This window comes from Acromyrmex echinatior, chromosome 1, assembly GCF_024713525.1.
Source record: "Acromyrmex echinatior isolate Ae372 chromosome 1, ASM2471352v2, whole genome shotgun sequence".
NCBI lineage: Eukaryota > Metazoa > Arthropoda > Insecta > Hymenoptera > Formicidae > Acromyrmex > Acromyrmex echinatior.
Window position 1 is genome coordinate 19,397,715 of NC_141852.1, and position 14,686 is coordinate 19,412,400.

The following is a 14,686-nucleotide window of genomic DNA, read 5'->3' on the forward strand; positions in this document are numbered from 1 at the left end:
TTGCAGAAAATGTACACTCTGTACACACCTTGGGTCATTTGTGACCTAGAGATGAACTTCGGAGTTATGCCAGTTAAAGAATACGCACGAATTGAGGGCGGTCACGCACGAAACTTGTTCTCTAGTCAAACTTTTTTTAGCAATAGAAAAGAGATCGGTATTTGATCAAGTGTGCTTAGTATTTCAAAAAAAAAAAAAGAAATGGACAGGACAACGAATGACTCAGAAGTATATTAATTGGGTTATTATAAAAAAAGTCATTATAAAATAAAGCGACTCAAGAATAAATAGAAGAAAAAATATTGATTTTACATAAGCAAAAAATTGATATTTACCGCAAGGTTGCTCCGCCGATGCCCGATGCCTCTCCCAGACTTCCTCTTCCTCTCAAAATTGGGTTGACATTCTTTCGCACAGGACACTCGCGTAAAACACTCGCGAATAATACATTATAATCACGCGCGGACTAATTATTTAGAAAAGTCTTTCGTGTCGAACTAAAATCGAATGGATTTTGTGAAATCTATTAGTCCGATAACTTTAACGGCATTCCCGGAGCAAACGCGCGATGCGACGAACCGGCTGCGGTTCGTTCACTTTTAATTATATCGACGAGGGTATTTTAGCTTTCCATCGTTGGATTTTTACACAAAGAGAAAACGATTTTACTCAAATATCTAAAAATTTACCTAGGTATATCATTCAGATAGATTCGAAAATTTTTAGATAGTTGAAAAAAAACCGTTCTTTTCATGTATATCCTTCGGATACCAAGCCCTTTCGTCATGTCAATATCGTACTCGTGAGAGGGAAGATATTATCTAAAAAATGTAATATACTGTGCAATTATCGGTTAGAACTTTTAGAAGTAAAAATCACAAACACATCAATTTGCCACCATTGCGAAATAAATTCAGAGCAGAAAGATAGAAAGGCTGAATCTCTTATTACGATGTCTGTACAATATGATTAGAATCAATGAGCTAGAGATTAATAAAAAAGAGAAATACTTGTATTTCTTTTATTATCGACAAATAATTCCAAAAACGCTCAATTTTTTATACGGATCATATCACCAAAGATGCATAAAAATGAAAAATTAATTAAATTATTATAATTGTACAAACTGTATATTAATTGGGAAGTAAGAATCGTATAAATTGCGTTATTTGCATAAAAGTATTTATTAACATTGCTTTTTTACGACTCGTGTGATACCTTTCATAGTATAATCGAGAGTTATTACTCAAGCGAGAGAAAAATTTTACGTTAAACAAAAATAATTGTCATCCGTAATTATCGCAAAATGGTAATAAATTCTGATTTTTCATTCCAAATGCGTTTTGATTCCAAATGAATGAACCGTACAAAAAACTGTTTGTTCCGTGATACATTGTCATCCTCGATCTATTTATAATAATTAATTGTGCAAGTTAGTAATCGTATACTGTGAGTATTCATACAGTATAACGTTTCGTATTAAATTTAGCATTCTTCGCGATAACGATTCAAAAAGAATAAATGTAAAGAAAAGCGGCACGCGGCGCAGTTATCTGCCTGTACGAGCCTCGATAAGAGAATGACTGAGCGGTAACTTCGCATTAACGTGACGCGTCGCGCCACCCCGTGTCGCCCCCCCCCCCCCGCCAACCCTTTCGCGGCAAAACAATCCTCAAGGCCGCGCGCCGATCATCTTATTGTAAAAATAATATGTATTAACGTACAAAATAAGTAAAATTACAAAATAAGTAAAATTATCTATTCGTTACATTTCTAAAATGATGATTTGAAATTCTATATATCTATGATTTTGTTGCGTACGTATTTTATTTCAAACAAATATAAATAATGCGAGATGCTTTAATTTAATATGTCATCGTTGTCGCCTCGATATATTTACAGTAAGAGCAAAAAGTATTCGTACAAGGAAATTTTCTATAAAAAAAGTCTTATTTGTAGAAAATAAGCATTAATTAGCAATTTTATATAATAAATATATTCTATTCTTACATTAACAAATGAGCTTCACATATATTTTTGATTTTAGAAGCTAAATATCTCGACTGTATGAATATTTTTTGAGCATCCAAACAGTACAATTTTTAATTTTCGCTTATTTTTCAGATGACATATTTTCTATAATTAATACACACTTTTTTATATAATTTTAAGAAACATACTGTCTATTTTATTCTTTAGAAATAAATTGTTAATTACATAGCAAGAAATGATCGTCAATTAAATGTCGAATTGACGTCAAATTGATGTTGAAATCATCGTATCGATATTGATTCAACATCAATTCGATGACCCATTTCTCACTGGAAAATATTTACCGACATTTACTTTTTAAAAATAAAGTTTTTTAAAAAATATTTTCTCTGTACGAAACATATTTTCTTTTTGCAGTCACTATACATATTGTTAAATCTCAAATTTTACTTCTTCATTCCAAATTAATTTTGTTTATCATAGAATACTCTAAATTCAATGTAAAGAGAGTAGTCTTATTTAATCGAAAAGTATTAATCCAAATTATTTTATCAGTATTTGTGTCAAATTTTTGCATTTCGAGAGAAATAAAATGTTTTAAATAAATAAATCGATTTCGATGCTAATCATTTAAACATTTAACCATTTAACCACTTAAACTTGCATCGCGGTAATTTTTAAGTGACAGCTCGAGAAACCAAAATGAGTATTTGCCAAATAAAAACAAGTAAAAATGGTCGTCATAAAGAATTTAGAAATATACGTATTTTATCGCTTCTCAAAAGAGAATGCGTTAATAAAATGCATTAATTAAAGTGAGAAGAAACTTGTGGAAAATAAATTTTTTAAGGCAAAAGATAAAACCAAATTCATTATATCATATATTACATATTGTAAGCAAATATAATTAAAAACATAAAAATAAGTAAATAAAATAATAATGACATAATGATGTTTAATTCAAATAACCGCGACAACATGGCGGCATATGATGTTACGTTGTTTTCTCATTGGCTGTTAGAAATATATACAAGAACATCATTTTATCTTTGTTATTCACCGAATGTTGAATAAGAATGAAAGATACTGGGAATTGATAGAGTCGAGTTTTGGAACGCCTCTGAAGATCTATCATACTCCAACTCTAATCAGAAAAACGATCGTTAAAACGGAGGAAAAAAAATATAATTTTTCAACATAATCTTAATTAATGGTTATCCTGTACTAATAAATATAAAAATTATTAAAGGGATTCCATCCTATCCTATGTTAGCTCAATTCAATTAGACAATTCTATTATTCGATTGCATCATATATTTATATATTACATTAGATTGAACTGTTTTGAAACTCGGAAATCCATATACTTATATATACTGATAAAGAGTTCCGATTATTTAGTTCTTAATTTCCCAATTCTCAGACGCTTGCAGCAATACACAAAATAATTTGCATAATAATTTACATTATTTTGCCAAAGATAGTTACATCAATTTTGATTTCTGATAATGCATTTGACGTCAATTGACGTATTTTCTGATTCACGGTTACAACGCTTAAATTATCTTTGTTGTTTGTCAAATGTTAAACGAAGACAAATGATGCTTACGAACGTGCTAGCATGAATCGAACCACGACCTTCCTAACCGTTCGGTAGAACATTCGGGAAGTTTCGCTATTTAGGAGTGATAGGATGACGATGGACGTTTGCCATTGGTGTATTCTATTGGAGCCACAGTAAAATGCAAACGATTCGTGAACACGCGGATATCCATTGTCCGGTCGTTGGGATGGATGCGCCATGAGATGCGCGCATGGTATACGTATATTACGGGTCTTTACAGGAGTTGCATCATTACACGTGAGGCTTGAGGCTGGACACGCCGCATTTCCTGCTGAATTTTGCCGAAATCGTATCGAAAAAAAGCCAAAATGTTGACCGCCGCGAGATTATTTAACCGCAGCTGCACCGGCGTTGCCTGCGACTTGGCAAGAAAACAACAATTTAGCACGATTTTGAAAAATGTAAGTATCGATAGCGATATTACGATCTTGTAGTTTTTCCTAGCTTGCAATCACTATTTGCATGCCGTCTAATGAGAGATGAAATTTAATTGACAATGTTATCTTGTTATCCTACGCTAATGATTTTAAATTACTTTGCAATCGTGCATCGCGACAAATTTCTGTCGCATATTAATTTCATTATGACGCCGATTTTAAAGCCGGCACGTGGGTGGATTCCTATCTCACGTTTAGCAAATGCTCTTTTAAGTCTTACTATCAACGATATATTCAGCTTTCTGTGTGTTTTGCGTGTTATTATTGCTAGAACTTAAAACTAGCTAATATTTGTAGGTTAATTTAGAAAAATTCAATCATTATAGATTTTTTATGTAATGAGGTCTTTCATTATATTAAAAATATATATTTCTGCGAAGAATGTATATTTTATTTCTTGTTTATTTTAAATATATAAAATTTATATTAAAAAGTTATAATAAAAAGTTGTAAATATTTTTCTAAATACTTCAAATTTTTTAAATAAAATTTATGATATCGTAATCTTTTTTACAATAAATACTTTCTTCCATTATTAAGTACGATTTAAATATACATATTTTATTTTAATATTTTAGGTCGCAGCTCCAACAGTCACTGTACCACATCGATTTACCGATATGCAATATCGATATAAGTAAGTAATTAATAAAAAATAAATATAAATGTGTAAAAGTATGTTTCCTAACTTTAGAATAGCTTTTAAATTCATTTTAATTTTTAATAGATCTGAAGGCGTAAAGGGTGCAGTTATTGGTATAGATCTTGGAACTACTTTTTCCTGCGTAGCAGTGATGGAAGGCAAGCAAGCTAAAGTTATAGAAAATGCTGAAGGCTCTAGGACTACGCCATCTTATGTTGCTTTTTCAAAAGGTAATTATTAAATTAATATGTATTAATAATATTAAAATCCTTTTGTTATATTATAGTCAATATTAATTATTATTACTGATTATAATTATTCATGTAATGAATAACAAAAAAAAAATATATATATATATATATATATAAATTAAATTCTGGAAGATTTTCTTATTTAATTTTGTCATTTTTGTAAAATAAACATTTTTTTTAGATGACGAACGTTTAGTTGGCATGCCTGCAAAACGTCAAGCAGTCACAAACTCTGTTAATACATTTTATGCAACAAAACGGTTAATTGGACGAAGATTTGAAGATCCTGAAGTGAAAAAGGATATGTAAGTATTAATAGGTTTATATCTATTTTATGATCATATTTTTGTATGTAATATACTAATATGTAATGCTTCTTACAGGAAGAGTGTAACATACAAAATTGTGAAGGCCTCTAATGGAGATGCATGGGTTCAAGGTGCGGATGGGAAAATGTATTCTCCCAGTCAAATTGGAGCATTTGTACTTATGAAAATGAAGGAAACTGCTGCAGCTTACTTAAATACTTCAGTAAAAAATGCTGTTATTACTGTACCAGCGTATTTTAATGATTCTCAACGACAAGCAACAAAGGATGCTGGTCAGATTGCTGGATTGAATGTTCTTCGTGTAATTAATGAACCAACCGCAGCTGCACTTGCTTATGGAATGGATAAACAAGAAGATAAAATGTAAGAAGATATATTTTATTGAAACATAATATGAAAAATACTCTTAAAAATAATTTATAATTTATATCTTCAAAGCAGATTTTTTTGTCTCTAAAGATGTCTTATGTTGAAATACTTTATTGAAAAAATTATGCTACATTTCTTCTATATACTTTGCGAAACAATAGGTATGATTAATGTATTGTCCTTTTTTCAGTATTGCTGTTTACGACTTAGGTGGAGGTACCTTTGATATTTCGATTTTAGAAATCCAGAAAGGTGTCTTTGAAGTAAAATCCACAAATGGAGATACATTTTTGGGAGGAGAAGATTTTGACAACGCATTGGTTAATTATCTCGTATCCGAATTCAAAAAAGAGGTATGCATTTTTTATAATCAAATACAGTTATTCATTATGTTTGTTGAAGTAAATTTATGTTAATAATAATTGATTTATTAAAATAATGCAGCAAGGCATAGATGTGACTAAAGATGCAATGGCAATGCAAAGATTGAAAGAAGCATCAGAAAAGGCTAAAATAGAGTTATCAAGTTCCCTTCAGACGGATATAAACCTTCCCTATCTTACTATGGATTCTAGTGGACCAAAGCATTTAAATCTTAAGTTATCCAGAAGTAAATTTGAAAGTCTTGTAAATGATCTGATTAAACGTACTGTTCAACCATGTCAGAAAGCGCTGTCTGATGCCGAAGTAACAAAATCTGATATCGGAGAAGTTTTATTGGTCGGTGGTATGACCAGGGTTCCCAAAGTACAACAAACTGTTCAAGAAATATTTGGCAGACAACCATCAAAAGCTGTAAATCCGGATGAAGCCGTAGCTGTTGGTGCTGCAGTTCAAGGAGGTGTACTTGCAGGAGATGTAACAGATGTTTTACTTCTTGATGTTACACCTTTGTCATTAGGTAAAATTTTTACAAATTGTCTATTTTACTCAAATTTCTATTATTTTATACATATATGGAATTGTGATGTATTGGACTAATCTTCTCTCTGATAATAAATGAGGACATTGATTTACTGATCTTCCATTCATCCTTCATTATAAATGAAGATACTTTGTGATCAGTAATGAAAAAGAAAATATTAAATTTTGTTTAGGTATTGAAACACTTGGTGGTGTATTTACGAGATTGATCTCTCGTAATACAACTATACCTACAAAGAAGAGTCAGGTATTTTCTACGGCAGCGGATGGTCAAACACAAGTCGAGATTAAAGTTCATCAAGGCGAACGAGAAATGGCTGGTGATAACAAGCTTCTAGGACAGTTTAGTCTTGTTGGTATTCCACCTGCACCAAGAGGTGTACCACAAATAGAAGTAACATTCGATATCGATGCAAACGGTATTGTGCATGTATCAGCCAGAGATAAGGGAACTGGCAAAGAGCAACAAAGTACGTAAATTTTCTATCATTTCATATATATATATATATATATATATATATATATATATATATATATTAATATGTATGTATATATGTATATATAATGGTAAAGACAATTAATGCTACAATGATGCCTATATTTTTCGTCTCTGAAACTTATTTGAAATATCAATAAGATTGTAGACTACATTCAACTGAGTTATTATCATAATAATAACGAAGTGTATCTTTTTATGGGCATATTCTGGATCTATGTTTTTTGTTTCACAGTTGTTATTCAATCTAGTGGTGGCCTTAGCAAAGATGAAATTGAAAACATGGTTAAGAATGCTGAACAATACGCAAAGGCAGATAAAATTAAGAAAGAAAGAGTTGAAGCTGTCAATCAAGCAGAGGGAATTATACATGACACAGAATCGAAACTAGAAGAATTCAAAGCGCAGCTACCACAGGAAGAGGTATAATATTGCTTTTAATATTTTAATATTTTTGCAAATTTGATATTTTTATTGCTTTTCTTTTATAGTGTGACAAACTTAAAGAACTGGTTGCAAAACTACGAGAGATTTTGGCTAAAAAAGATGATGTGGATCCTGAAGAAATCAAGAAGCAAACGAACGAACTCCAACAAGCGAGCTTGAAATTATTCGAAATGGCGTACAAAAAGGTACTTAATTTATGTAAAAATTAATTTAATGAACATAGATAAATTGTGCTCTACATAAACTCAAGGATCATTATTTAAACATGTTGATTTTACAGATGGCAGCGGAAAGAGAAAGTCAAAGTCAATCACAACAGGAACCTGAAGGCGAGAAGAAGGAAGAGAAAAATTAATTCTAATTAAATAATTTGCGTTCTGTAAAAAAGGAAAACAAATTCCATTCACATACACTTGTATAAGCGTTTGTTGCTGTTCCGTAAGCTCAAAGGAACCATTTATTCTAGTGAAAAAAATATAAATTAAAATTTCAATTCTGCGATAACAACCGACTAGAAATAAAGTATTATTCGTACATATGGAAAGGAAGAGAGAGAGAGAGAAAAGAAGCAATTTTCTTTGTCATATTTAGTGATTCTGATATATAATAGCAATTTTGTGGTATTTATATATATATTGTTTTTGTAAGTTGCATTCTAAATATCATACAAAATTATCTTTTATTTCTTGTAAAATTCTAAAAATAACGGTTACCGCAAGTTTTTTTAAGTCTGCTAAAAAGGAGTAATTGTATTGTATCTGTAGTAGTAATAGCCAATTTTTTAAATATTTGGCTAGTTTTCACGTAAAGTAATAAATTATGTACATAGCTACTCACTTGTATAATGTAACTAATGCAAATTGATCATTTTTGTGCCTACGAGATATATGCAGAATGTCAAGATTTCACCTTAATAATTATTGTAAAATGACATGTACCAAAAATAATATGGAAATAATTTGTTAACAAACTTGCTATTGTAGAATGCTTCATAGCATATTCAATGAATACGTGTGAGATGAGAATATAGAATTGAGAGAGTGTGAGATGAGTGTTCCTGTGTCCACACAAAACAAATTTACTTTGTAAACGGTGCATAGATTACCGTAGAGAATATTGTTACATTATATTATAACGTAACAAACTTGATTTTTTTTATTTAAATATCTTAAAAGCATTAAATTTTATCGTTTCATTCTGTTGTTCAATAAATCTTATAAATTTTAATGTATATATGAGATTAATCTTTTATTTGAGTTTCAAATAAACGATTATTAATCATTTCTTACCCTAATGCATTTTATATTCTTATAATTTTTCCAGAGCTAGTGAATTTGTAGTAGAGTGAATTTGAAGATCAATAAGGGAGAGAGGTATGCAGTTATCTCTTTGAATGATCTTTATATTTTTTCTGTCATATATATGTATATATGCACTGTCATCACTGACAAATCTATTCTTTACAGTTGCACTTTCTGTACTTTTTATTTTTTTCTCTTTTTCCATCCAATATTCGACTGGATAGCTATCTCACTTTGGATACAAAAAGAGTAACGCACTATTTCTATAAATTGGATGTCGGTCGGTGCGATAATTGTATTTTATATGTAATATAAATAATGTATTTTATACGAAAGATTAAAAAAGTTAAATATTAAAAAGAAGATTATATTTAATTGTACGTAAGTATATTTTTTTAGTCAACAATCACGATGTGTGCGAATATCTAGACAAGATTCGCTCGAAAATGTTTAGTTTTAAATATGAAAACACGTAACGCTGATTATATTGCAATAAATACAGCAAACAAATAAGATTTTTAAGGTTTTTAACGTCAATGTTGTTACAAGTTTAAAACGTGTTTCAACACTAAAAACACGAGGTGCAAAAGTGAATTAGGTTAGGATTCATTAAAGATAACTTGCAATCTTGTTTTTCATTCTACGATTTCTAACAGGAAAATTATTGTATTAAAGTAGAAAACCATGTCGGACAGTTCTGATGACGAATTAAATAGTAGCGATGATCACGAGAAAACGTCATGGATATTGTATAAAGATCGCGTTGAGTGGAATGACGTAACTCCTATACCCCAGGATGATGGTCCTCATCCTGTTGTATCCATTGCATATTCCGAAAAGTGTGAGTATATGTAATTAAAAAAATCATATTTAAATTATAAGTCATTAAAAAATTTCATTTTTAAGCTTATTTTATAAAATATAATATTATATAGAACATAAAATATTATATAGACATTATTTTCCATAAAAAAATTTTGCTTCAATAAATTATATAATGTTTATTTATATACATATCTCTCATGTTGATGTTAATTTTTAAGTTAAGGATGCCTACGATTATTTCCGTGCCATTTTAAAGTCAAGTGAAAAATCAGAACGCGCATTAGCTTTAACAGAAACTTGTATATGGCTTAATCCAGCCAATTATACTGTATGGCAATATAGAAGAGAGATACTTAAAACTTTGGCAAAAAACTTACATGAAGAAATAAAATATACAGATCGAATGATAAAGTATAATTCTAAAAATTATCAAATTTGGCACCATAGAAAGGTTATTGTAGAATGGTTGCAAGATCCCAGCGAAGAATTAGCATTCATAGAAACTGTTTTATGTAAGGACGCAAAGAATTATCATGCCTGGCAACATCGTCAATGGTGTATACAAACTTTTAAGCAAGTATATTTTTTCTATAGAATATATATATAGTAATATTGTTTTATTATGGCTGATTGTGAGACCGCATGTGTATAAAAATATAATTATGATTGCAGTTTATATGATAAGGAATTGGAATATGTGGAACAATTGTTAAATGACGATGTCCGTAATAATTCTGCTTGGAACCAACGCTATTTTGTTATAAGTAATACAACAAAGTTTGAACAAGAAGTGATAAATAGGGAAGTTGATTTTACGTTGGAGAAGATTGAGTTGGAAAAAGGAAATGAGAGTGCTTGGAATTACTTAAGAGGGTACTTATTTCTGATATATATATATATATATATATATATATATGTATATATATATATGTATATATATATATATATATATATATATATATATATATATATATATTAGGAGTTTAATTTTAAGAAATGATATTTTAATTTGAATTTATTTAAATTATGTTTTTAGAATATTATCACATCATAGCAAAGGTTTAGGTTATAATGAGAAAGTAAGACATAAATGTGAAGAAATGTATAAAGAAGGATGTCGCAGTAATCATTTATTGGCCTGTATGATTGATATTTGCCAAGAAAGATGTCCATCAGACGAAACTCCATCTCCTTTATTTCATATTAATTTTGCATACGAGGTAAATCTGTTTTGTAATATTATGCATTTTATAATATTATATCATTTGTCATATCTAATATATATATATATATACTTATATTTTAGCTATGCAAAGATTTATCGAAAAAATATGATACAATAAGATGGCGATATTGGGATTATGTGGCTAGCCAGCTAGCGATAAAATTGAAGACAGAATCTTCAGATTAAGAACTAAAGCAATTCTATAGTGTGAATTGTAAAAAAATTTAGATAATGTTTTACATATCGATCTATAATATATGATTGATATATTTTGGCCTCTTTTGCCTACAAGTACGTCGTATATTGCATAAAATTCTTCAATTTATACAATTTCTTTTTATTGTAAGAGAAATTTAAATTTTTTTAGAGAAATTACGGCATTTATGTTTTAAAAATACAATGTATTAATTAAATTTCGGGATAAAAAAATTTGTGGGATTATTAAACTATATAAAATCTATTATGTCAATATTGTTAATTTAAATAAAATAGTCTCTCAAAAATTTGTGAGATTATTAAACTATATAAAATCTATTATGTCAATATTGTTAATTTAAATAAAATAGTCTCTATTATAATATTGTATTTTCTTAATTTTTCTATGTATAATAATATACTTTCAGATTTCTAAAAACTCTTTTCACTATATTGTGATGAATATGATTGGATAGATTGAATTAGTTCAATAGCACATTACCGAAATATTAATAAAGTTCATTATTCTTATAAGGTTTTGATTGCGAAGTTCATGTTAATGCTTTCATATCATTTTTATCTTAGTAAAAAAATAAAATTATAACTGAAAATATAAGTAGACTAAACGCACATTCTTAAATAGTAAATAGTAGTAAATAGAAAGCAGCAGATGATATTAATATTGTGTAATATGCAAATTATATATTATTTCACTTACCAGCCGAAGTATCTACTTTGCGCCAGTTTGTTGCAAATTTCACCTTAAGAAATGCTCCATCGATTGTATTATCCAAATTTTAGTGTAGTAATTGATTGCACGTATTTCCATAAAATTGAACGAATTTATATCATTTATAAGTTTACTACACCATATTTTGTGGAACGTGAAACACAATGCGACGCACACATAATTATAACCGATTATTGTCATTTATACCCAAATTATAGTGAATTTTTCATTAGAGTAGGCATTGATTAAAATCCAATATTTTTCTAGATAAAATTTGCAAAATCCGTAATTAATTCTTATTTATTATATTTATAATCTATATAATACAACAATTATTTAATATTTCTTTCGATATAGTATATTTTTATGTGTGTATAAGGTGTATTAATTTTTAATAATTAAAAATTATAATTTCGATAGGATAAAATGAATCATTTTTTTAACCGTAGCAATCGCAACATTATTATTGTTACAATGTTTCTGTATCCTAGTACTTAGGACTGTAGTAGAAAGGCTGACTTATAATCTTTAGGCTAATTCTACAATGTGCTCTTTGTTTCCTGTTTCTTGCTGTTTGTTTCTATTTGTCTCTTGCCTTTTTTGGCCAATAAGATACGAGACAAACAGCAAGAAACACAAAACAAAAAGCACATTGTAGAATTAGCCTAAGACAGTGTCTTATGAATTAAGTCTTATGTCTTTAGTAACTCCGGATTTACAATAGATTTTTAAGCCTTAAGCCATAAGGAATGGACGAATCACAATCAATTATTCTCCTTGCATTCGACTGTAGGTCAATTTCTTACTGCTTAAGGTTTAAAACACTTATTGTAGATCCGGGCTAACGCACAAGAACTGTCTTATGACTTATGTTTTAAAGGCACAATTTGTATTTATATACTTTTAAGACATAAGATAGTTCTTCTGCTAGTTCTAGTTGTTACTAAAAACATAAAACTTAAGTTATAAGACACTGTTTTAAGATTATAAGTCAGCTTTCTACTAAGGCCCTTAGAATGCTACTACAGAATGCTTATAAGCAAATCTCATAATATCAGTTACATTAATTTCACGATTATAATATATAACGACTAATCTAGCAACTACTAGCAGGTAATGTAAAAAATAATCATCATTGCCGCTTACTACTTTATATTTCAATTAAAAATAATAAAAGATAAAAATAGGATTGTCAATTAACACATAACATAGCATGCATAAACGTAACAATTATAATATTAATTAGTGATTCGTTTATCTAATTTACAAAATAATACATGCAAACAGCAATTGGTTAATCTAGAAAATGATCAGCATTATTGCTAATTATTATATTTTAATATATATAATATATATTTTTATATTTATATATATTTTAATATATATAATTTTAATATATCCCCCATATTATAATATATTATGTACAAAAGGCTATTAATTAACTTATGCACATAATTTTATAAATCATAACATCAATCATTATATAATTAATAGCAGCAATTTCATACTTTTAATCTACAAATATTCACGTGTACGATTAATAATTTCGATTGCAGATAATAATCCAATCATTACCAATTATATGATATAGCATGCTTCAATTAATTCATCTATACATATAATCAAACATATCATACTATGATCGTATGGTATCGTTTCGTCTATTTGATGAAACTTTAATAATAAAAATGCAATGTGTCACGTCGATAATGAAACTTGCATATCGTCATGTTATCAACATAACACATTACAATGCAAGCAGTGACGCTACGGTTACATGGAATTTACTTGACGGAACTGTCGCATATTTGCATTGTGTATATATTCGTTATACAAGGATCAAACGATGGATTTTTTATTAAGAGCGGTAGACGAGCATGATATAACGATGATTTGAATATTGGACACGTCACAAACGCCACATCTAATGAAAAATACGCTAGGATCTTCTCAAACTTCGATTTTTTTGTAAAAGCGTAAGGAGGCCTGCGATTTTAATTGATTTGCTTTGTTTTATGCATTATGCAAAGATCTATGCTTTGGATCTTAAGGATCATTTTCGCGTAGCTATGCCTCGGAATCTATACGTATTCACTGTAACTGCAGATTATGAATTACGGGGCGATCATGACAAGATCGATGAAGCTGCACTGATCGTGAGAGCTCGCGAATTAATTAATATGTTTCGATGATCACCCGTCACTTTAATTGACACTTTCGACGAAAATTCGTGCTCGCGTGCACTTTTAACGGACAAAACTCGCGATCGATTTTGAACTGCGATCGCGTTCAATGTTTGTACATATCGCAAGTGATCGACAGAGGGCGCTCGGCGTCGAAACTTTTCGGTATTGAGAATATTTAAAGGACGAGTAATTAGAATATGTTAATTATAATTCGAATTTTTATAATAAGAATCAGATGCTTTCCACATAAAACTTTTTATCAAGCTACGATCATCTCATTATGAATATTTCTTATTAAGATTTACACAAGTATGAAATAATTTATTTGTAAAAGACATCCAAGTGTTTAAATTTCACACTAGCGCGAATAGAAACTTTCAGCGCCAAATAACGTTCGATCGTGTGATTGTATCTTATCTATTCCAATCAATTAGGATTGAGAATTACAACACTTCTTAATGATTTGTTATATTGAATGTGGTTTATATGAATAGTACAAATATGAGTAAAATAACAAAAAGTTCACAGATATATTGCATGATATTAAATTTAAATTTTTCTTATAAAAGAGAAAACTATATTTATTTAAAAATTTACATTATTTTCATAATTAAGTTACAAATGTATTTTTACACAGAATTTTTACAATAGTAAATATTACTGCTTTTCTGGTTTCTTTTTTTAAATTTACTTTTTGATAAAAGCATATAAA

General features: G+C 29.1%; 2 protein-coding genes across 9 annotated transcripts; both read left to right on the top strand.

Annotated features, from left to right (window-relative positions):
* The first annotated feature begins 3,793 nt into the window (after positions 1-3,793).
* Hsc70-5 (Heat shock protein 70 cognate 5) lies at positions 3,794-8,743 on the top strand. Its single transcript, XM_087407289.1, has 11 exons — positions 3,794-4,017; positions 4,632-4,690; positions 4,781-4,926; positions 5,129-5,252; positions 5,331-5,639; positions 5,836-5,998; positions 6,090-6,546; positions 6,743-7,039; positions 7,301-7,488; positions 7,557-7,697; positions 7,793-8,743. The coding sequence occupies exons 1-11, from the start codon at positions 3,925-3,927 to the stop codon at positions 7,865-7,867; spliced, it is 2,052 nt and encodes a 683-aa protein (XP_087263415.1). The 5' UTR covers positions 3,794-3,924; the 3' UTR covers positions 7,868-8,743.
* Positions 8,744-8,883: 140 nt separating this feature from the next.
* Fnta (farnesyl transferase alpha) lies at positions 8,884-11,441 on the top strand. 8 transcript variants are annotated; one of them, XM_087407310.1, is made up of 6 exons: positions 8,884-9,194; positions 9,470-9,654; positions 9,857-10,211; positions 10,311-10,511; positions 10,675-10,858; positions 10,945-11,441. In XM_087407310.1, exons 2-6 carry the CDS (start codon positions 9,498-9,500, stop codon positions 11,047-11,049), a joined length of 1,002 nt encoding a protein of 333 aa, XP_087263436.1. In that variant the 5' UTR covers positions 8,884-9,194; positions 9,470-9,497; the 3' UTR covers positions 11,050-11,441. The 8 variants fall into 8 exon arrangements, with proteins under 8 accessions (XP_087263436.1, XP_011068971.1, XP_087263472.1 ...); XM_011070669.2 differs by having other exon boundaries at positions 9,489-9,654; XM_087407346.1 differs by having other exon boundaries at positions 9,492-9,654.
* Positions 11,442-14,686: the final 3,245 nt, after the last annotated feature.